This window comes from Danio rerio, chromosome 17, assembly GCF_052040795.2.
Source record: "Danio rerio strain M-AB ecotype USA chromosome 17, GRCz13ab, whole genome shotgun sequence".
Taxonomy (NCBI): Eukaryota; Metazoa; Chordata; class Actinopteri; order Cypriniformes; family Danionidae; genus Danio; species Danio rerio.
The window spans coordinates 12,790,224-12,814,984 of record NC_141037.1 but is presented as its reverse complement, the minus strand read 5'-3'; the positions used below and the strand labels follow the sequence as shown (position 1 = coordinate 12,814,984).

The 24,761-nt window shown below is 38.9% G+C and overlaps 1 protein-coding gene and 7 non-coding genes across 10 annotated transcripts in view; 7 read left to right on the top strand and 1 right to left on the bottom strand.

Annotated features, from left to right (window-relative positions):
- The window catches only part of kif26ba (kinesin family member 26Ba), a 211,619-nt gene that overhangs the window by 42,066 nt on the left and 144,792 nt on the right, over nt 1–24,761 (bottom strand). For 2 of the 3 annotated variants that reach the window (XM_087289703.1, XM_087289704.1), the window contains one exon: nt 17,371–17,554. In XM_087289703.1, coding sequence (XP_087145829.1) covers nt 17,371–17,554 — 184 coding nt within the window. Of the gene's footprint in view, nt 1–2,831; nt 2,976–17,370; nt 17,555–24,761 lie in introns of those variants that run through there. The other variant, XM_087289705.1, reaches the window with a different exon arrangement.
- trnal-uaa (transfer RNA leucine (anticodon UAA)) lies at nt 5,958–6,040 on the top strand. The gene has a single exon. It is a non-coding gene; the product is annotated as a tRNA-Leu (tRNA).
- Nucleotides 6,996–7,078, top strand: trnal-uaa (transfer RNA leucine (anticodon UAA)). The gene has a single exon. It is a non-coding gene; the product is annotated as a tRNA-Leu (tRNA).
- Nucleotides 8,724–8,806, top strand: trnal-uaa (transfer RNA leucine (anticodon UAA)). The gene has a single exon. It is a non-coding gene; the product is annotated as a tRNA-Leu (tRNA).
- Nucleotides 10,864–10,946, top strand: trnal-uaa (transfer RNA leucine (anticodon UAA)). The gene has a single exon. It is a non-coding gene; the product is annotated as a tRNA-Leu (tRNA).
- On the top strand, nt 13,682–13,764 carry trnal-uaa (transfer RNA leucine (anticodon UAA)). Its single transcript has one exon. It is a non-coding gene; the product is annotated as a tRNA-Leu (tRNA).
- trnal-uaa (transfer RNA leucine (anticodon UAA)) lies at nt 18,295–18,377 on the top strand. The gene has a single exon. It is a non-coding gene; the product is annotated as a tRNA-Leu (tRNA).
- trnal-uaa (transfer RNA leucine (anticodon UAA)) lies at nt 19,277–19,359 on the top strand. The gene has a single exon. It is a non-coding gene; the product is annotated as a tRNA-Leu (tRNA).

The following is a 24,761-nucleotide window of genomic DNA, read 5'->3' as shown; positions in this document are numbered from 1 at the left end:
ATAAAACAAAATGAAATGCAGTACAACGGTTAAAACACCTGTGAAAAAGTGGTGAATATTATTTTATATTCATTTTTTAAATTGCTCCCAATTTTGATACTTTTTTCTATCTTTAATGATGAATTACTTGACTTTTGACTACGAACTCAGTAACCCATAGGAAGACTCCTTCACATTGTGAGATTTCTAAACAGAAAGGTTTGAAAAGCAGGATCAACTAAAACCTATAAATATTCTTCCCTGTTCTTGTGAACAGACTTCCAGGAATGACATTACAGTGTGCTGAAAATAAATATTTCATCCCGGCATTATTTAACACCAAAGCCTCCAATTTTTTTGCATATTCCACCTGAATTATGCATGAGCTGCATTGTTAAGGACACATAACACACAACACCGCTGTACTAACCTTTGCACAAATCACGACAGAGAGGGGAAAGAAAAATGCAGCTGACCTTTGACGCTATAATGATACCGTCATTTCATGCATTGCCGCCTGTACATCACCCTAATCCACCAGACATGTGGCAGCATTTCCACAGACTGTACACCAGTCAGATACAGCATGACTTATCTATACAAGTCTATACAGTGAAGTAAACCTTTCTGAGCCACAGCGATAAGTCTTATTACACCAATAGCTTCAAACCGGCTCAGATCTAATAACGACGAAATTTAATGAAACCTCTTTCTACACCCACAGTCGCTGCACGACGAAAGCGCCACGTCTTTTTCTGTTCTGCACGGGTTTGTTTAGTCACGTCCAGCATCTCTAAGCCCATTACCACAAATAGAATTTCTTGTGTTTGGTGATTTGCAAACCATCGCCTGCACTGAGGCTGTGATTTTCTGAAGCAGGGATATGATCGCGGTAGGGGGGCTCATTAGAAAGCATATGCGCCTGCATGGAGGATGGTGGAGGAGTTGGTGGTCTCTCTCTCTCTGTGAGATGTGGGTGAGAGCAGTTTGGATAGAGGAACACGGCTAATTAAAGGAGACACTCTCTTCTTGGTTATTACAGGTCATTAAGAACAGTAGAAGGAGAGCCAAACCCACATATTGACATAAAGTTGCACGCATAAATGATGCTTCTCATCATTACTGCAACATACACTCACCGGCCACTTTATTAGGTACACCTGTCCAACTGCTCATTAATATGGAAATTTTAATCAGCCAATCACATGGCAGCAACTCAATGCATTTAGGCACGTAGACCTGGTCAAAATGATCTGCTGTAGTTTAAACCGAGCATCAGATTGGGGTAGAAAGCTGATTTATGTGACTTTGAACGTGATATGGTTGTTGGTGTCAGACGGGCTGGTCTGAGTATTTCAGAAACTGCTGATCTACTGGGATTTTCACGCACAACCATCTGAAGGGTTTAAAGAGAATTGTCTGAAAAAGAGAAAATATCCAGTGAGCGGCAGGTCTGTGTCACACAAATGCCTTGTTGATGCCAGAGGAGAATGGCCAGACTGGTTTAAGCTGATTGAAAGGCAACAGTAACTCAAAACTCAACCTGAAAGCATGGATCCATCATCCTGCCTTGTATGAACAGTTTAGGCTGGTGGTGGTGGTATAGTGGTGTGGGGGATATTTTTTGCCACACTTTGGGCCCATTAGTACCATGTGATCATCATGTCAACACCACAGTATACCCGAGTATTGTTGCTGACCATGTCCATCCCTTTATGGCCGCAGTGTACCCATCTTCTGATGGCTACTTCCAGCAGGATAACACACCATGTCATGAAGACTGGTTACTTGAATATTATACCAAGGTCACTGTACTCACATGGCATCCACAGTCACCAGATCTCAATCCAATAGAGCACCATTGGGATGTGGTGGAATCATCATGGCTGTGCAGTCCACAAATCTGCAGCAACTGCTTGATGCTATCATGTCAACATGGACCAAAATCTCTGAGGAATATTTTCAGTACCTCGTTTAATCTATGCCAAGAAAAGTTAAGGCAGATCTTAAGGCAAAAGAGGGTCCAACCCAGTACTAGTAAGGTGTCCCTAATAAAGTGGCCGGTGAGTGTATCATTCATTTTGTGTTGTGCGAAAGCTCGTAGATGTTTTTTACAGTGAGCTATACATCTACGCAACATTATTAATCGAAGTCATTGTAAACTTACATAATCAAGCATTAAACAGCTAGATTTTTAACACATTACAATAGTTTTAAAATATATTTACAAAATGTTACAAGCGGTATTCGTAATATATTTAATTATATATACATATAATTATTTTGCATCAAATAGTTAATTCCAAATGGATAATATCAAATTAAGTGTTCATTGGCCAAAACATGTTACAATATCTTTAAAAAAATGAAATTAGTTTTTTGCAGTTGTACTCAATAATTAAGGTAAAAACAGGATTTCTGAAAACCACAAATAAAACTAGTTTAGATCATTTCCAAATATAACGTTATGGGGATTTTACACTTCAATACATAACATAAGAAAAAGTGAATCTAAAAATTTCAACAACAACAAATAAATATCTGCTTTTACAAATGAACTCTTTAAATTAAAAAAAAAAAAACATTTTTATGCCAATGTGTCTAAGAAAAACTTCAATGACAGAAATGTGGAGTTAAATTTTAGACAATTAAATATGAAATCTTAATATGTAAACATATAATCCCAAACATCTACCTAATTTTGCTTTATTTGTTACTTTTTAGATGACCCCAATGTGGTCTTTTCTGCACTTTTTCATTTGTTTTTGCTTAAGAGAGCTTGGAAAGATTGTAGCGATGCATCCACTGTTCTTGTTGTTTTCTACCACAGCAAAAAAAAAAAAACATTTTACCTCAGTCGTCAAAAGTGGGTTTTAGTCTGTACTGAAATATGATGCAAGGAAAATATGATCTCCAATGCAAGAAACGTCGACGACGTTCTGTCGAGTTTTTTTTTCCACAAAACGTGCACATGTAAACAAACGTTCAAATTCAGCGCGGTCTGATTTCAAATGACTCTTATGAACCGGATCATTTCAGTGAATCAAAAAATACGAACAGTGTGATTCAAAAGCAAATGACTCTTACAAGCCGTTTCTGATTAGTGAATCAAAAACATGATTCTTTTTTTAATTAAAGTAACGAGGTAGAGATCAAATACAAGTACATACATAATAATACAAATAATAAATAAATGAAAAAGTGCAGAGAAATACACAAATAAAAAAATATACAAAAAGACAAACAAACGTCAGGGTAACAAAAATAAAACTAATGAAATAAAGTTACACCTTAAAGAGACACAAAGGAAGAATATAAGGATACAGTTGCTTTTGGAAACATGATACAGGGCAACCAGAGCAGTCTGATTTATAATCAAATGACTCTTATGATCTGGACCTTTTAAGTGAATCAAAAATACACAAAATGCCTGAATCAGTCTGAAAATGAATCAATAAGAGTAGTTGCTGAATTATTGACAGGTGTACTAAAATTCAAGTTATCAAATATCAAGTCATTTCCCAAAATGAAGCATAGTTTATGATAAAATGAATGAATCAATGAACGAACGAACGAACAAGCGAGCTAATAAATAAGTTAATTAAAATGTTGGCTGCCTACTTGTAAAGGTGGTTTGCCTGCATCATAGTTTTCTAGGTTCACAGCTTAGGCTAAATGTTGTATGTCTCTGCATACATGCTATGCTTTATTCCCTGATATTTACAGGAGGTTGGGGGAAAAAAAATCTTTTGAAATGTCATCTGAATGCATTTCATTTCAAAGATTGATTTGATTTCTATCATGGCATTTGAAGTATGAACCAAGGACACGCAGATCTTATCGAGGCTTATGTACTCGTAGATGCACAGAGAAAGCAAGCTTTATATTTTACAGAGGGCAGAAAGATCCACTTTTGGATTACTTCATAGAATCAATAAGCCTGTAGTTGATATGTCCATTACAATCTATCGATAAAACGAAAACAAGTCTTTATATCATTCTGTGATCTCCTAGGCTGGGTCTGCTAAGTTTCATTTAAAAAGACATTTACATGCAATATAAAGTTATGAATATTCTCTGGTATTACACTGCAGTTTAAACTAGTGCTCTATTTTACATAATTAAATTACCACAGGAGTATTGGGATGAATATTTTAGACTATTGAATTCCCTTCTGCTCTGCTTATTGCTTGATGCCCGTAAGATGTTTTTTCTTTAATACCTCGGTTTTAGAAAAGCGCTGTTAAAAATTGATTAGCTGCTGAGTGTATTTTTTTCCAAGGTCAGTGCCTGACTGATTGATGAATCTGTCAGACTTACAGGATCCCTATAAACCACCTGAAACTTCAGAGAGAAGAGTGAGAATGAAATAGAGAGACTCTTAATGAAAAGTAGACAATGGACAGCTTTGATGAGCCCTTTTAAATGGTTGCAGGATGTCTGAAAGTCACCCAACAATTACTTAATCACTAGCCAGATAATGGAGATGCCCTTGGTATTTAATCTCATCATTTTGTCATAAACTCACTCACTGATGCACATCCCTGATGGTGCAAATCGAGATTGCTGTTTGAACTGAGGTGAAACTGCCTGGCGGGGGATGAAAGGGCAGCGTTATTCACACATAATTCTAAACAATGAATTTCCAATACTATTGACATGATCACGGATGAATAATGGGGTTGTTGGGTCATAAATGAAATCTATTTTACTAATAAAACATATTTAAGTTTTCAGTGTTATAAGGAATAGTGTATTCTGACCTACAGTCAGTCAGTCTTTATTTTTTCATTTCCCGAAGGCAATCTGCCCCCAATTTGCAGCATACAAGCATGTCACACATAATACACAAAAGCACATTATACAATACAAATTCTACCCTAAACTTTATTTTTTGTCTCCTGAACATCTATATTATTACAAAAAAATCAATGGTGAGATGTCCCAATATTGCTTAAGTTAATAACAGTAATTTTAAAAAGTAGATGTACTTATTTTCTATTAGAACATGAACAGTATGGTCGCGTGGTTAAGGTGTTAAGGTTAAGGTGTTAAACCTCACTTCTGGTATAATCTATACAATAATAAATTGTAGATTGACAGTACATTTTAGTCACTTGAAGTAATTTTTTGTCTGAACATCTATTCGGTGGTCTCAAACTCAATTCCTGGAGGGCCGCACTTCTGCACAGTTTAGCTCCAACCACCTCTAAACTCACACCTGCTTATTAGTCCCTAGTAGTCTTGAACACCTTGATTAGTTCAGCTGTGTTTGATTAAGCCTGGTTTATACTTCTGCGTCAAGTGACCGGCGTAACCCACGACGCATGCAACGCACGTAGCTGTGCATTTATACTTCTGCCTGCTGTCTCTGTTGATCAGCATTAACACTTCCGAAACGCTAGTTGGCAGTGAGGTGTTAATGCTCCTCTGTGTTGAGTTTCTTCGCTGCTGTTTTGCTTTTCCTGAACACTTCCTGGATGTACAAGTGGCTCAAACTCGCTCATTTTGAGGCAGGAACCGGCGGACGTACAACAACTTTAACTATGAGATAAACACAAAACAAAACTTTCCACGCAAAAGTATAAATCAGCCTTTAGGGTTGGAGCAAAAAAGCTGTGGCCCTCCAGGAATTGAGTTTGAAATCACTGAATAGATGTTCCTATGATCTATATCAGGGGTCACCAATCTCGGTCCTGGAGGGCCGGTGTCCCTGCAGGGTTTAGCTCCAACTTGCCTCAAAACACCTTCAAGTGTACCTAGTAAGACCTTGATTAGCTTGATAAGGTGTGTTTGATTAGGGTTGGAGCTAAAATCTGCAGGACACCGGCCCTCCAGGAACAAGTTTGGTGACCACTGATCTATATTAATGCAAAAAAATCAACAGCCAGATGTCCCAGTGTGCTGAAATCCTACTTCATGGTGTCAAAACTGTAATTTAAAAAATGTAGATCCACCTAATTTCACTATCGAACATCACCAGGATGGCCGAGTGGTTAAGGCGTTGGACTTAAGATCCAATGGACAAATGTCCTCGTGGGTTCGAACCCCACTCCTGGTATAATTTCTAAATTATTAAATTGTAGAATAACAGTGGGTTTTAGTTACTTCAAGAAATTTGTTGTCTTCTGAACATCTATTCAGTGGTCTCAGGCTCAATTCCTGGTGGGCCGCTCTTCTGCACAGTTTAGCTTCAACCACCTCTAAACTCACACCTGCTTATTAGTCTCTAGTAGTCTTAAACAGCTTGATTAGTTCAGCTGTGTTATATTAGGGTTGGAGCAAAAACGCTGTGGCCCTCCAGGAATTGAGTTTGGAACCACTGAATAGATGTTCCTATGATCTATATTAATGCAAATAAATCCTGCCAGATGTCCCAGTGTGCTTAAATTCCACTTCATGGTGTCAAAACAGTAATTTTAAAAATGTACATCCACCTAATTTTACCACATACCATCACCAGGATGGCCGAGTGATTATGGTGTTGGACTTAAGATCCTATGGACAAATTCCCTTATGGGTTCAAATCCCACTCCTGGTATAATTTCTACATTACTAAATTGTAGATTAACAATGGATTTTAGTTATGTCAGGGAATTTGTTGTCTTCTGAACATTTATTCAGTGGTCTCAAGCTCAATTCCTGGTGGGCCGCAGCTCTTGAGTTTGAAACCACTGAATAGATGTTCCTTTGATCTATATCAGGGGTCACCAATCTCGGTCCTGGAGGGCCGGTGTTCCTGCAGGGTTTAGCTCCAACTTGCCTCAACACACCTGTAGGGATGTTTCAAGTGTACCTAGTAAGACCTTGATTAGCTTGATAAGGTGTGTTTGATTAGGGTTGGAGCTAAAATCTGCAGGACACCTGCCCTCCAGGAACAAGTTTGGTGACCCCTGATCTATATTAATGCAAAAAAAATCAACAGCCAGATGTCCCAGTGTGCTGAAATCCCACTTTATGGCGTCAAAACAGTAATTTAAAAAATGTAGATCCACCTAATTTCACCACAGAACATCACCAGGATGGCCGAGTGGTTAAGGCGTTGGACTTAAGATCCAATGGACAAATGTCCTCGTGGGTTCGAACCCCACTCCTGGTATAATTTCTACATTACTAAATTGTAGATTGACAATGGGTTTTAGTTATTTCAGGGAATTTGTTGTCTTCTGAACATCTATTCAGTGGTCTCAGGCTCAATTCCTGGTGGGCCGCAGCTCTGCACAGTTTAGCTCCAACCACCACTGAACTCTCACCTGCTTAATAGTCTCTAGTATTCTTGGACACCTTGATTAGTTCAGCTGTGTTTGATAAGGCTTGGAGCAAAACTGTGCAGAGCTGCGGCCCTCCAGAAATTGAGTTTGAGACCTATGATCTATATTAATACAAAAAAAAATCAATAACCAGATATTCCAACATGCTTAAATCCCACTTCATGGCGTCACAACAGTATTTTTAAAAGTAGATCTACTTAATTCCTTACCAATGGAATTAAACATAACCAGGAACATAATCAATGGAACCTAACCAGGACGGCTGAGTGGTTAAGGTGTTGGACCTAAAATGCAATGGACAAACGTCCTTGTGGGTTTGAACCCAACAACTGGTATGATTGCTACTTGATAAATTGCACATTAACAGATTGTTTTAGTTACCTCAAGGAAATTGTGGTCTTTTGAACATCTATATCAGGCGTGACCAACCCTGTTCCTGGAGATCGACTTTCCGGCAGATTTTGGTTGCAACCCATATCAAACACACCTGCCTGTAATTATCAAGTGCTGTTCAGGTCCTATTAATTGGTTCAGGTGCGCTTGATCAGGGTTGGAGCTGAACTTTGCAGGAAGGTTGATCTCCAGGAACAGGGTTGAGCAACACTGATCTATATTAATACAAAAAAATCAATAGCAAGATGTCCTAATGTGCTTAAATCCCACTTTATAGTGTTATAACAGCAATTTAAAAAGTATATCCACTTAGTTTTTTTGTCAGCATGTGACCAGGATGGCCAAGTGGGTAATGAGTTGGACTTAAGATCCAACGGACAAATGTTCTTGTGGGTTTCTATCCTACTCCTAGTAGTTAATTTGTGACTTAAACCTTATTTTAATTTGCCAGCAGCACAGTGCCCATAGTAAAAGTGAAATCATATGAATTTTCTTTAACAATATCTTTAGTAAATTTTCTGGATTTTAAACATCTTTGAACATGAAGGTAAGTAATAACATAGTTTTACTTTGTGTATTAGATAACCCTTTAAGTTGAATCTAAAAGAGATATCATAACTTGTTTGACTGCTGGATATGGCAAAAGACTTTGTCCGAATGGTTTAAACCTCCCCCTGATGCTAACATCAATTCCATCTAAAATTTGATAAGGCATTATGTTTTATCCCACAGAAAACAGAAGAAAGCAGATACTTGAAAACATTTGAGAAGCCGTTACAGTGACTGTAATAGTTTAAGAATGAGCAGGATGCTGTGGAGGTGTACTTCTGGTATCAAAAACAAACTTGCTTAAATATTTAAAAAATTAGCTTAAAATAAATCTAACATTGGAGAAAAAAATGATGGTTGAAAAGGTTAAGGTGTTGGACTTAACAAACAAAAGTTTTAGGCCTACTTACATGTACTTATTGCATTGAATTGATACATTCATCTAAATAAATAAGAAAAAAAGGCAAAACTGAAGTAAGCAGACTGCCAGCCAACTCGCGAAAAAAAAGTTGAAATACAGAATTTACAGCAACCAGGATGGCCGAGTGGTTAAGGCGTTGGACTTAAGATCCAATGGACAGATGTCCTCGTGGGTTCAAACCCCACTCCTGGTAGAACATTTGTGACACAGGCATTATTTTAATTTCCCAGCATAGTAAACAACCAAAATTGTGCCAATTTTCATTTTCTTGTCAGCTTAGTACCTTTATTAATCCGGGGTCACCACAGCGGAATGAACCGCCAACTTATCCAGCAAGTTTTTACACAGCGGATGCCCTTCCAGCCACAACCCATCTCTGGGAAACATCCACACACGCTACGGACAATTTAGCCTACCAAATTCACCTGTACCACATGTCTTTGGACCGGAGCACCCGGAGGAAACCCACGCGAAGGCAGGGAGAACATGCAAAATCCACACAGAAATGCCAACTGAGGTTCAAACCAGCAACCCAGCGACCTTCTTGCTATGAGGCAACAGCACTACCTACTGCACCACTGCCTTGCCATATTCTACCAGTTTTCTTTCACAATATTTTTTGTTCCTCTTCTGGACTTTAAACATCTTTGAACATGATGATGAGTAATAAAAAAATTTTACTTTGTGTATTAGATAACCCTTAAAGTGGAATCTAAACGAGATATCTTAACTTGTTTCACAATTGGATATGGCAAAAGACTTTTTCAGAATGGTTTAAACCTCCCCCTGATGCTAACGTCAATTCCATCTAAAATTTGATAAGGAATTAAGTTTTATCACATAGAAAACAGAAGAAAGCAGATACTTGAAAACATTTGAGAAGCCGTTACAGTGACTGTAATAGTTTAAGAAAGAGCAGGATGGTCTGGTGGTTAAGACATTGGCTAATAGCTGCAACAACTAGAATGGATGAGTGGTTCAGACACTGGTCTCAAGAACCAATCAATTAATGTCCTAAGAGTGTTTTCTTATTGTTGTTGTAGTATAAATATGTTAATAAGTTTTAAACGTCATAAAAACAATAAATCCAGAAACGAATTAAAAGTACCAGACTAAAGATGAAAGGGCACTGCCACTCACACATAAACCTTCAGAATGACTTCCTCATAATTTTCACATCATCAAGCAAGAGGAATGTCGTGCGCAGATTTGCAGGGGAACATGCTCATTGTGTTTTTAAATTAGTTTTATTCAGAGCAAAATTTGAACGAGATTTCTTCTTTCATCTCTATCTCAAAGCCGATCACTTTCTGTGAACGTCACAAAAGCAGCCGGTAGAGCTGCTACACCCATCAATATCTTATCTCTCAATGTTCTTATATCCAAAGGCCACTGTTGCAGGTCTGTCCCTGGAGAAAGGTGACATTTTTCTGTGGTAAATGCCAGCATTTGCATTACCCACCATCCTGCTTACATTCCGGTTCACTGGAGAATGGTTTGTTCACCAACACAACATGCAGCCTAAATGTGGGTGTTGTTTACAGATGAACTCAAGCTGTTTCAGTGCAGGATGACTCTGTGCAGACTTACTAAAAGTTCTGCATAACAACCCGCCATGTGGTTAATTATGCATCTCTCAAAATCTGCTTTCAAAAGTCATAATGTCATTTGACTGAAGATGCTTCTGGCAAACCCACCGACATATTAGCTGGCTGCATTTGGTGAGACTATTTGGGAGGTTTTAGCATACCGTGATCCAAATCGGAGTCCAAACATAGATGAATATCCCCGTCCTCTGATGTCTGAGAGGAATGCCAGATATGCTGGTCGATGCTGTGATGCACTGAAGATCGGGATCAACTTTCACCATGCGGGACTTCTTCAGTGCGTGCTTTTGACAGATTCTCTTAGAATGAGAGCTTACTAGGGTGGTTTCGGATAGAAAAACAACAAACTGACAGGGGAATCAGTGATGTGAATGGTGTGCTGACTGAGCATGTAAATTAATAAAGGAATGCAGCCTCAGAGACAGACAGAGTGACAGGGGGCTGAAGACTTTCCATTATGTTTGGTTGAGGGTGCTGAAATTGCTTTTGCACTGTATAATGATGCTGGTTTACTAGTGATTCAACTGGATGGTTTTCTGAAGTGTAAAGACGAGATGAGCTTAAGCAGCCTATTCGCAAAACAAGTAGCAATACAATTTATAACATTAGTGGGGGGGGGGAGCAAAAATATAGCTGAAGCATGACCAGGATGGCCGAGTGGTTAAGGCGTTGGACTTAAGATCCAATGGGCAAATGTCCTCGTGGGTTCAAACCCCACTCCTGGTAGCAAGTTATTGTATTAGCTTCACATTCAGAGACTTAGCTTTAAGGCAAGTTTATTTATATAGCACATTTCATGCACAGTGGCAATTCAAAATGCTTTACATAAACAGGAATAAAAGAGACAAATATAAATCAAATAAAAACAAACAATATTTAAAAAAAGGACATATTCCAAAACAACGCTGTATCATATTTTCTCACTTTACTCTGGGACTTCCCCATTCTGGTGATCACCCCCAGCCCCCATGTGGACTTTTTCAGTACCTATAAATCTATTGGACGTCTCCAACAGATTCGATTTTTCACCTAAATTCAAGAAGTTAAGCTTTATAGTTTTAATTAGGTGCCCCCCAGCTTAAACTTCCTTCTGGAAGTAAATCGCATGGCCACTGATGTCTACCCCCTCCCAGGAGTAAATCGATTTAGCTTGTCAAACGTAATAAAAGGTATTGATCTCTGCCAGACGTCAGGGACTTTAACCCCCTCGCAACTAAATTAACTATAGTTATATTTAATTGCATAACTAAATTAATGCACTTAAACAAGAAACTTTATTTGAGAATATAGATTTTTTTTTATACATTTTGGAACCTTCAGTATGTTCACATTTACAATCATTACATCTTTATAAATAAACCCCCTGGAATATTCTGGGGCATCTAACCACCCTGTGTGATGTACAGTGTGTGTGTGTGTGTGTGTGTGTGTGTGTGTGTGTGTGTGTGTGTGTGTGTGTGTGTGTGTGTGTGTGTGTGTGTGTATGTATGTATGTATGTATGTATGTATGTATGTATGGATGGATGGATGGATGGATGGATGGATGGATGGATTGATTGATTGATTGATTGATTGATTGATTGATTGATTGATTGATTGATTGATTGATTGATTGATTGATTGATTGATTGATTGATTGATTGATTGATTGATTGATTGATTGTAAAAAGTCTAGTCAGGTCAGATGAGACAAATTCGAAATGTAGAAAGTCAAATAAAAGGTTTAGATCAGTGGTGCACAAACTTTTCAAATCATTTTATCTTTATCAAATGAAACCCCTGGAATAAATATATATATTAAAAATAGAAAAAAAGGCTTCAATCACATGCACTAATGCATAATTTTCTTGAAAATGTATATTATATTTGCAATAAAACCTTAAAAAATGTTACATTTATAAAACAATGGCAGTGTTTCTTCTAGAAATCTTTATATGGCAGGCATTTTACACAAATCTACCTACAGCGATATTTCAATGATAAATGTCATGAGCACAGTATTACATATCGAGATCGCATTAATGTAATACGAGCATGCGAATCCCTTTTCCTCTGTCCGTACACAAAACTTCTTCCACATTCTCAAATACCAGTGTTTAAGTGCAGATTTTCTTGTGCGCTCTCAAATAAACGCTGCTGAAGTGGGATTTAGTGCGTTTATGTAATGAGCATGTCTCCAACATTTATAAGATTTGCTAGGAATATTTATGAATGTCTACTATAAACATACAGAGTGGCATTAATGAGTCCTAAAGTAAAGTGAAACGGCTATAAACTCCAGCAAGATAAAGTCATTGTATGCAGAACCATAGACTTTTATATATAATGTATAATTATGGAAACTGTGTTCATCAAAACTGAAAGCGTATTTTTTGGCCTCACACATCATGCACTTGTCAGTCAGTCAGGAGTTCAATGCCCAATGCACTACTCATGCTGAACCTGCATTTGCTCAATTTGCACGCTGATGTCTTATGCTTTGTCCCCTATTTGTTAAGTGACAGTATGTGCATTTTTTTATAAATCTGATCTTTACAACATTTAATTAAAACACTTAATATCGGTTTTCTTATTTTTAGCAGCTCAACAATAAAAGAAACAAAAAAGGGTATGTTAAAATAGAGATGAAAATATCTGTTAAAGGCAACTGCCAACCTTTCCCAGTCAGCTTCCCTCTGGGAGGCCATATCAAAGGATACAAAGGGTCAGCTTTGGTCTGCGAGACCTAGTTTAGGCATCTCTGGTCTAGATTTACCTGCAGCAGAACAATTTTACCTGTGATATCTGCATGGCAACACTCATGTGCATCCGCCCCATATGTTCTCACATGTTGCCAAAGCACAGATCTGATGCCTACATTTCTCAGCCAGCAACCACTTGTGTCACAATATCAAAGCTGCATTGTCCATTCTACCAAAGAACATACAGTGCAGAGGATTGAAACTGTTTCTTTCTGTGCTATGGTGAAATAACAAGATATATTTACATAAAATAAATATAAATATACGCTTATATTTAGACCAGTTGTCCTTTTATCACATTCAGGAGACATTTGATATTACAGGAAGTATTCCACCCCCAAAAGATGTATGGTGCAAATTCTGTAAAAATCAGCTGTAAGCAGTACCTTTTGAAGGTTTTTTTTGTGACTGAATGTAAACGGATATTAATAACAGGAGTAAACAAGGTCATTTTCTCATGTTACCAAGTTAAAATATGTCTTTTGTGCCTCACTTCTGCTCATTTGATTATCATATCCTTGGGCCTTTGCTCTCAGTTAATGAGCTCACCTTTGAGCTCTGAGCAAGATACAAATGAAAGTAAATGCCACCACACGCTCAGATGATTCAGCCTGAACTTCCCAGTCCTATCTCACCAGAACTCAAGAGACATTGCAAAAGACTAATTAGGGCTCTGCGTCTCTCAGCTAGCTTTTGCAACTTGAAAAACTTGAAGGAACAACCAGGATGGCCGAGTGGTTAAGGCGTTGGACTTAAGATCCAATGGACAAATGTCCTCGTGGGTTCGAACCCCACTCCTGGTAGCAAAAGATCAGCTTAATATTTAGAACAGGGTTTTTCAAAGTCTAAGACAGTGGGCCTCCCTTTTGACACAACTTATCCATTGGCGCCGCCCTCCTCCCAAGCGCGCGCACACACACACACATATATATATATATATATATATATATATATATATATATATATATATATATATATATATATATATATATATACACAGTGTATATATATAAAGACACAGACAGACGTCAGACTGTTAACTCACTTTTATCATCATTTGCATGAAAGTGCAATTATTTACAGAGTAACAAGTATTTTAATATAACGTTTTTAAAACTAGGATGATAGTTCAATATGAATAGAATAGATCCAAGAACTGTCCGTCCCAGTCAAAACAGTCGAAGTTTAGCGGGTCTCATGCTGTCATTAGCCAAAATATCTTGACAAACCACAAATAAAGGTCGTGGTTTATCAGCTGGTCCTGTCCACGTAAATCCTAAACTCAAATACTGATCATCATATCGTCGTCTTTTGGGTTTAAGCCCTGAACTCGATGGCTTTGAATCGGGGGGTCTCAGAAACCGATCCATTGTGTTAGCAGGCATATACCTATATTGGCGGGCTTGCCAAACAGAAGCGAATTTACAGCTGGCCTTCTGGGTAAAAAAGGTTTTCTTATTTTAGACGTATTGTTTTTTTTTAGCTTTGTTTAATTAAAACGTTTCAATATAATAAAAAGTACATATAATAATTAAACTTAATAATTATATTTTTAATATATAACATTTTTTTCCGCGCCTCCCCTGGCATGCTCTGGCACCCCCCAGGGGAGGCGTGCCTCACACTTTGAAAACCCCTGATTTAGAATATTAGCTTTAATGCTAATAAACAAACAATAATAACCTTGAAGGGGGAAAAAAAGAGTAAATTCTAACTAAAGCAACACTGGTAGTAATTCAACATTAAATTCATGCACAAAATAAGATTTTTCTCAAATATATGAATAAGAAACTGACTGCTATACTCATTTTCAAGAGGCAAATCAAACCATTAAACAGGAGTGGGCAAGTTTAGACTTAATAAGCCTGCAGATTTTGATCCAACCTTAATCAAACACACTTGAACAAGCTAAGCAAGGTCTTAAAGTGCCTTCCATAAAGTGCCTTTGTAGAATCTATTCTACAAAGTCCACTTCGGAGTGAAAACCATCATGGCTGCCATTTTGACTGCTGTCATAAGGCTATCATCCCAAACTGAAGTACTCAAAACTGGCCACTTTAAAGATCCCTTAGAAGCAAAGGATTTTTGAAGTGTAGAACTAATAGACATTTCGGGCCACCATGATCCTTTGCACAAGAAATCTGATTGTTGCACACTGCATTCTATGTGAGCATTCTTTAAGAGCTCATCTCTATGCACTAATCCCTTTGTTTAGGGTGTCCAAACTCGGTCCTGGAGGGGCAGTGTCCTGCAAATTTTAGCTCCAACTTGCCTCAACACAACTGCGAGGATGTTTCTAATAAGAGCTTGATTAGCTAGCCCAGGTGTGTCTGATTAGGGTTGAAACTAAACTTTGCAGGACACCGGCCCTCCAGGACAGAGTTTGAACACCCCTGCTCCTTCCATACACCCTTAGAAGAAATAAGGGTATATAGAGACGAACAGCTCCAAACTGAACACAGTGCAGTGCTTCCAAAAACTGGAAAATGCTGCCTTTTCAAGATACATTCAAAGTTGGGAAGCATCAAGGTACTATCTAAATTCTAATCGAGCTTTACTTCCTGTCTCCTGAGAAACCTTCATCTGATATGTTTAGATCATGCACTGCCTTTGATATCCCACCATCCTGTGTGTTCCATCTCTGACAGTTGAGCTAAAAAATAAAGATGGCATATAGAAGCTTCACTTGGATGTCATTTTGTGTGTAAATGTAAGCTTTTGACTAACTTTTCCCACATTTAATGTCTAGCAAGAAGTTAGTATTGTAGAAAGCAACTATTCCCTTAGGTATCACCAAATTGCCTTCCAGTAAAAATGCTGCCTCCAAAGTCACTAGTGTGTCTTCCTGGGAACAAAACTTGCTTACCCGCAGTAAAACCTACATAAAAAGCCAGGATGACAGAGTGGTTAAGGTGTAGGAGTTTAAAGTGTCCATTGCTTGTACCCTTTTATCCTTCATTATCTTTCATTCTGCTGTGCCCTTTGATTTAGTTAGGTATAAACAGAGGTCATAGCAACTCCAAATGGGAAGGTTAGCTGGGGCTTTAGATTGATTGATTAAGATGACACAGAGTCCAACCTATTGTGTTTTATTAAAATCTACACCTACCCCAACCCTAAACCTATCTCTTACAGCAACCTGCTACTAGTAGTGGCATTTATTGTTGTACAGCATCACAAAACTGATATTAATATGCACATGCTCAGTAACCACAGCTGTAAATCTTTCTAGCCTTAACCCAACCTCCAAGCAGGAGTTCAAACCTTTCATTGTAAATCCCTCCCACTTAGAGGTGTTCCAACCTATTTGCTGCTTAAGTTCCTCCCACTTGGAAGTGTTCCAATCTACTTGCTTCTTAAGTCCCTCCCAACTGGAGGTGTTCCACTCTACTAGCAATATAAGTCCCTCCCACTTGGAAGTGCTCCAACCTATTTGCTGCTTAAGTCCCTCCCAACTGGAGGTGTTCAAACCTACTTGCATTGTAAGTCCATCCCACTTGGAGGTGTTCCAACCATTTTGCGTTGAAACTGCATTCCACTTGCAAGTGTTTCTACCAACTTACAGTGTTGTTACCTTCCACTTTGAGGTGTTCCAACCTACTGGCGGCTTAAGTCCCTCCCAATTGGAGGTGTTCCACTCTACTTGCAGCATAAGTCTCTCTCAATTGGAAGTGTTCCAACCTACTTGCTGCTCAAGTCCCTCCCAACTGGAAGTGTTCGACTCTACTTGCAGCATAAGACCCTCCCACTTGGAAGTGTTCCAACCTATTTGCTTCTTAAGTCCCTTCCAATTGGAGGTGATTCAACCTATTTGCATTGTAAGTCCATTCTATGTGGAGGTGTTCTAACCAACTTGCATTGTAACTCCATCCCACTTGCTTGTGTTCCAACCTATTTGCTGCTTAAGTCACTCCCAATTGGAGGTGATTCAACCCACTTGCGGTGTAATTTCCTCATACTTGGAGGTGTTCTAACCCACCTGCTGCTTACGTCCCTCCCAATTGGAGACGTTCCAACAACTTGTGTTGTAAGTCCAACCCACTTGCAAGTTATTCAACCTACTTGTGTTGTAAGTTCCCCCCACTTGGAGATGTTCCAATTTACTTGCTGCTTAAGTCCCTCTCAATTGGAGGTGTTCCATTCTACTTGCAGCATAAGTCCCTCCCACTTGGAGATGTTCCAACCTATTGCGGCATAAGTCCCTCCCACTTGGAGATGTTCCAACCTATTGCGGCATAAGTCAGTTTGTAGTTTACAGTCTGAGTTTACAAATCAGTTTGTAACAAACAATCAATCAGATAGCAATCCTCTTTTCTAATTTGGAAGACCCAGTAGAAGCTGAATTAACTAGTGAGGAATAGTAAATCAACTAAACACAGGCCATTTTGCTATATTATGACAGATCATACCTTGCCCATGCCAGGGGTGTCTTTGACTTTGTTGACTGCTCGTAAGAGGCAGGGTGGGGCAGGGGGTGGAGACACCTGCAGGATGCCACTGAAGTTGGTGGGAAAGAGGGGAGGATCACATGCCACAGGAGGAGCAGGACGCTGCTTCTTCTTCTTGGAAGACAGATTCAATTTCTGAGCAGCCCTGAGGAAAAACATACACAAGCAAAGTTAAAACAAGAACAGATGTGTGTAAATGCATGTGTTTGTGTTTAAACACTGCAACCCCTCAGCTATTTACATGGATTTCAAGTTTGTTTGCTCGGGACAAGTGTTTTGTAATTTAAGTTTTAAATGTAGACTGAAAAGTTCAGATGTAACAATGTAAACCAAAACAGACTGTAAGAGCAATCAAGCAAAGCAGTACGGTTTATGTTGTACAGTAAATTTCAAGTGTCCATCCTAAAACAAACTGATGAAGATTTGTGAATTTTTAATTGTTCTTTTAAGTCATTACATGTACGTCTGTACCACTGTACTAACTCAGAAACTTTTTTAACACAGACCAGGATGGCCAAGTGGCTTTGGATGCTTTAGACTTAAGATTGAATGGATGTATGCCCTAGTTGGTTTGAACCCCACACCTGATAGCACAACAACATACATTTGAATGCCTCAAAGAAAGATTCTCATTGCTGCAGAATTATAACGGCCAATTTATTAAAGTGGTGGCTAAACAATTAACCTGGCTATACTTCATTTTCAGCATTCTGCTCTGCTTTGTCCACTCAGCTCTGGTCACGTCCACACAGCTTTCAAAGTCAACTAAGTTGCAGCATCAACTTCTGCACCATCATTCACCTTGCCCATGTATGTGTTTTTGTTTGTGCACTGTTCATGTGTACATAAAATACTGGACCTAGATAGATCACAAATTATTCAGAGACCAGGATGGCCGAGTGGTTAAGGCGTTGGACTTAAGATCCAATGGACAAATGTCCTCGTGGGTTCGAACCCCACTCCTGGTAACAAGCTGTCATATTTTATGTTGAATAAACCATAGCTCGTGCACATGATGAGTTGTTGCAATTCACATGGGGGTGTTGTCAGCCCACGTTAATTGCTGTAAAGTTATAAACGGCAAGTTATTAAAGCAATGGCTAATCTAAACTATAAACCTGGATATATTTCATTTTCTACATTCTGCTCAAATTAATCTCAGCAGCAAATGCACTCTTCTGCATCATCATTCACTTTGCCTATGTGCTTGCAGCCCTACTCATGTTAGAAAAATATTAGCTTAAACATTTAGAAATTTAGCTTTAATCTTCTTAAATAAATCGGCTTTAAATTGGAAAACAGGGAAAGCGTTGAATAAATAGCACCAGGATTGCCGAGTAGTTAAGGCATTGGATTTAAGATCTAGTGAACAAATGTCCTTATCGGTTCGAATCTCACTCCTATTAGTCTAATGCTCCCTAAAACTTAGCAAAATTAGATCTTATAAGTAAATTAAATACAAAACTGGTGGAGAAAAGTAAAACATCAGAACATTCTGGTAGAGTGGTGAAAACACTTAAGATTCAATGGATGAATTTCCTCTTGGGTTCAAACCCCTCTCCTGGTAAACAAATTAGATTCAAGCTATCAATGGCAGCTTACAAATTAGCTGTGGAAGAAGATTATCTGCGTTAACATTTGGTCCATCAATTAATAAGTTGTACTTCAACACCTGAAATCAAATCGAAGTGCAAATGAGACCTTAATTACAATAAACACAACCAATAGTCTATACTGCGATGTCCAATCATCCTGAAAAGCCACTCTCCTGTTGAAGATACTAAAAGGGTACCGTCATTCACCTTGCCTGTGTATGTGCGTTTGTGTGTGCACTGTTTGTAAATGTTTATGGACCAGGACTAAAAGGACCAGTATGGCCGAGTGGTTAAGGCGTTGGACTTAAGATCCAATGGACAAATGTCCTCGTGGGTTCGAACCCCACTTCTGGTAACAAGCTAAAATGTTTTATGTTGAATAAACAATAGCTTGTCCACATGTTGAGTTGTTGTAATTCAAACATGGGGCCTCAAACAAGACATCCAGCCTAAGTTAATTGCTGTGAAGTTATAAAGGCCAAGTTATTAAAGTACTAGCTAATCTGAACAATTAACCTGGTTAAAAGTGTGGAAAGTGTGAAAGTGAAAGTGTGGAAAATCAGCATCAGGATGGCCGAGTTGGACTTGCTTCCGTAATCATCTAATAGGGCAGATTACGGAGCTAACAAGGAGCCAGCCGTGTTGATCATAAGCATGTGATCCTCTCGAAATTAGTTTATGAATAAACCACACATAGGGTACAATAATTCACTTTGCTTTTGTATGTGCACTGTTCATGTGTTCATGATAGTTTAAAATATATTCAGAAACCAGGATGGCTGAGTGGTTAAGGCATTAAACTTAAGATGTAATGGACACAACCAGAACTATACTGGGATTTCCAATCTTCCTGGAAAGCCACTCTCCTATTGAAAATACCAACAATTTTAGGTCTCTAACCTTCCAGGTTGAAAAATGTGTTAAAGGTTAATTCTGACAGACGTTGGCTCTGCAGGAGCAGGTCTGGACACCCCTGGACCATACAAAATGCTCAAACCTGACAATCTGATTATAGCTTTCCATTTTAGCCGACTGTGTTTTTATTGACCAGCTATTCTCCCAAACCTCACCAGTGTGAGTCCAAATTTGATCTCAGATATCAGTGCATCAGGAAATCACATGCATGGCAGCAGTGAAAGTAAAACAAGTTGATCCACCTTCAGAAGATCCCAAAGATGTCAGGTGAAATCCTTATGTATTTAGTGCTTGAAGAGGTATCGAGAATGGCTTTAACTCGAGGCATGAGCACAGTGAGGGTCAATTGATTCTAACCGCAATCTCACAGCCTGTTAGAGACTGTTTCAATTGGCTCTTAGAAGAGTATCGATCAATCAGTCCAGCATTTTCACCTGACCAAACATATCTGTGCGGAGGCTTATCTCAGTCTCATTTAGACTCCCAATGGATTTGGGGTCACACGGTGGAGGCTGAAATTGCAGTTTACAAAAAAGAAATACACCTAAAGTGGTCAAATAGGTAAACGCATTAAGGATTCTGGAGCAGGAATGAAGAATGCGGTGATCTGTAATGTAGCATGGGAAATATTTTTGTCACAATTTATGTTGATGGTCTGTTTGTTGAATACAAGTTACATTGCATCTACATGCCAACTAATTCTCATTAGATTATATGTAGACTGTTAGGTTGGGGTTAGGGTTAGTGTAAGTTGACATGTACTTCCAAAGTTTCTTATAGTCAGTTGAATGTCTGTTGAAGGAGCAGTATCAACATATCATGCAGACAGTCTACTAATAATCAAGTGGACCATCAAAATAAAGTGTTACCACAATATTTTTTTGTATTTGGGAACATAAAATATGGTCGTGAAAAGTGTGCATGAAATCTAAATTTAATCTTCAGATTTTTATACATACATGTAAACAATGTGTTGGTGAATTTCATTATTTCGTAAAAAATAAATAAATAAATCATTTGCCCTCATATTCTTTAATCAAATCCCATTATATACTCATAACTGGCACCTAAATTTTATAACAACTATCTTCGCACAGGTTGGGAGGCAGACACACTCTGTCAGTATAAATCTACTGTAGATTAAAGACACATCTCTTTGCATTAGAATACACATGAAACAAATGCTTTTGAAATTCAAATGCTGCATTAATTAGGGTAACCGGAGCTGAGAACACTTCCTAAAGACATTATAATTTGATCTGCATCTATGCTTATGTCAGTCTGTTTTTTTTTTTGTTTTTTTTTTAATCCCAAGGTCTCCATAATCCTGGACTAGGCCGTATCCTGAGCAGAGGCTGTGGAGATCATGGAGGGGAGATTGATTCCTGAAAGATCCCAGTGACAGACAGTGATGCCGTGGGCCAGCCTGAACACCCGCTGGTAACCTACTCACACCTGCAGCCTCTCCTCAATAAACGTCCAGCGTTTACCAGCAGCCAGCACCTAGACTGCAGCTTTGCACATGAAGTTTGGCCAGAGAAGAAATGGTCATGCCCAACTAAGCTTGGTCACAAGGGTTTTTTTTCCTTCACTTTCGTCAATTGGTTAAGTTTTGTTCTTTGCCACTGTAGCTACTAGCTTGATTGGTTTGGGATTTGTGGAGCTGCGCATCAATGGAATTGCTCTTAAGTATTTGAAATTTCAGCAAACTGAACGCCAACTCTGAAAACTGGACTGACAAAGTTTCAATTAACTTTTATGTTAAGCTGCTGTTACGATTCCCTTTGTAAAATTTATCTCCTGGTTCTTGTCATCATTGGGCATCTGGTCATGGAGGGCTGGTGTCCTGGAGGGTTTAGGTCTAACCCTAATCAAACACACTTGAACCAGCTAATCAAGATCTTACTAGATACACTAGAAACGTCCTGGCAGGTGTGTTGAAGCAAGTTGGAGCTAAACTATGCAGGACACTGGCCCTCCAGGACTGAGTTTGGAGACCCCTGCCTTAATACATTAATTTGCTCCATTACATCAATGTTTGGGTTGTGATATCTAAAAAATATGATTATGATCTTAAGTTCCATTTCAAGTTTTTCAGACTCTAATGCATTCAATTGTTTCATTACATCAATGTTTGGGCTGTGATATCTAAAAAATATAATTATAATCTTAAGTTCCAAGTTTTTCAGACTCTAATGCATTCAATTGTTTAATTACATCAATGTTTAGGTTGTAAAAACTAAAAAAAGAAGATTGCTTGCATCTAAAGAACTGATAAATAGATATGCTCCCTTCAAGTCCTAATGGTTTAGAGTAGAGGTCTGCAATAAATTTCCGAATAAATCGCGGGAGGGGTCGGTAACGGGTTTAATTTGGGACGGGAGCGGGCTGTCTAGCAATATCGCGGATATTGCTATGCGAATGAGAGAGAGAGAGAGAGAGAGAGCGAGCTTTGCCTGTGTGTGTGCTTGGTGCTTGTGTGTGTGTATGTTAGTGCGCGCGCGCGTGAATGAGAGAGCGAGAGAGAGAGAGAAATTTCCCAAATAGCAAAATACACTCGGGCCAGTTCCGGCTAGATTCTCGCCTGCCAGAGACTTACCACTCAGCCCGGATCCGGCTGCCGGACTCCGGATGCTTGTGGACTCACTGCCCGATTCCGGCCCGAATCAATCGGGCCAGATGCGGCGGCCGTAAGCGAGCCGACGCTGCCGCATCCGCGCCGGAATCGGCCCGAGAGTAATGTGCGCTGCGGCCCGGAGCTGGCGCGACTAGTATTTATATACCTTTATATAAAACCTTTTGGTATTACATTGGTACTTGATACATGGTATTACAAGCCTTTGAGTTGATATAACAGCAAACGCCTGTGTGTCTGCTTGGTGCTTGTGTGTGTGTAAGTGCGCGCGCGCATATGAGAGAGAGATTTGTCTGTGTGTGTGTGCTTGGTGCTGTGTGTGTGTGTGTTTATACAGACAGCTTGGCTGTCTGGACTGTATTGCTGGGGGATTTTCGGTTTTGTTCTCCCCCGCTCTTTAGCGGGATCGGGCGCGGCGGGCAGAAAACGGGGAGGGTCGGGCAGTGGGACAATAAATTCTTAATATAAGCGGGAGTGGTCGGGTTCGGGCTAAAACCTGGCGGGTGCGGGTGGGAGCGGGATTCAAAATTTAGGCCCGCGCAGATCTCTAGTTTAGAGTGCCCTCGGGGTGCACATATTTTAATAATGGCGTCATAAAGTTTGGAAAAAAATGTTTCAAAGGATACCAAAGGACCAAAGGATACAGATCAGTGCTTATTATGAACACAAATATTGATTTGCTTTTTGTCATTTATAACATGGCCAAAATGTGAGATATGAACATAGTAAATTAAAATAGTAAGCTGTTTTGATTAATGGCTTAAAATTAGATCTTTAAATGAACCATGCTCCCATTTTAGGTGCAAAGAAATAAATAAAAAACATGATTTTTTCAGTAGCGGCTTCTAACCAGCCTTAAACTTCCTCTATTTTTTGTTTCCAGCAGGGAAGACAATTAGGCCGCTTTCTTCTGTTTGGGTGTGTTTTAAAGGTCTTGGTGGAGCGTCTGGCAGTGATGTTTTAATGAACTGTACCGAGCTAGAAGGCTGGAGACATTGCCCACAACTTGACAAGACAGTTCAACACCTCACACTTCAACACAAACATCATCACACGCTCTCTCTCAAGGGATCCAGAAGATGTGTGTGAGTCTCATTTTCCCAGATCAGCTGAAGAAAAGTGTCAGTTTGTTCACTTTGCAGTAGCACTAGCTTGAGGCAAAGTCATTCATTTTGAAGTTCTCCTTTGCCAACTTTGCAAATCTATTCAAGGCCAAAGATAGAGGTGGTAAAATCACTACACATCATATAGAAATACACCTTCAGCCTCTGGCTATTGTAGAAGAACTCAAGACCTGCTATTTTTATAGTGCAAAGAAAATGTTTTTCAAACTGATCAAATTTCTGTCGAGGAGAAATGAGCGAAGTGGTTGCTGTAAGGGGAATAATGAGGTAAAATAATAAACACATTGGCAGATAAGAGGTGAGGGAAATATAGCTGGAAGTAATAAAAACACTCAGTGTTTGTGTATGAATCAGGTCTGAAAATACAGTTACTGTGCAAGCTTTGAAATCATCAGACAGAGCATCATTGATGTCAGTGGTACACTGCGAAAAATGCGTTCTTAGAGTTTTTGCCTGATTTCTTATCCAAATATCTAAAAAAAAATAAAAAATAAAAAAACTTAAATTAAGAAGAGTTCAAAAATATTTTTGTGTTCAGAAATATTAAAACAAAAAAGTAGCTAAATTATCTGCCATTGGGTTAAGTAAAATATTAATTCATTCATCTTCCTTTGGCTGAGTCCCTTATTTATCAGGAGTTGCCACAGTAGAATGAACCGCCAACTGCTCCAGCATATGTTTTTATGCCCTTCCAGCCGCAACACAGTGGGAAACACCCATACACACTACCTCGGAAACACTAATACACTCATTCACACAAACACACTATGTGGCCAATGTCACCATGCAAGGCCGGTTACTCACTGAAACAAAGCAGGGCTGAGCCTGGTCAGTACCTGGATTGGAGACCTGTAACATGGTAGGGGACGATTGAACCTGTAGCACTTGGACTCAAAGCTGAGTTAACTCCTCAAAAGATGAACCCAAGAGCAGAAGATTATTAAAGATACTTGAGGCTATGTAGTTTTAGAAAAAAATAAACAAATGATCTTTACTTGAATAATTGATTACAAAGTGCAACAAAAAAGAAGTGAACAGGCAAAACAAAACAGACACATGGGTCAAAAAACACAACAATAAAGT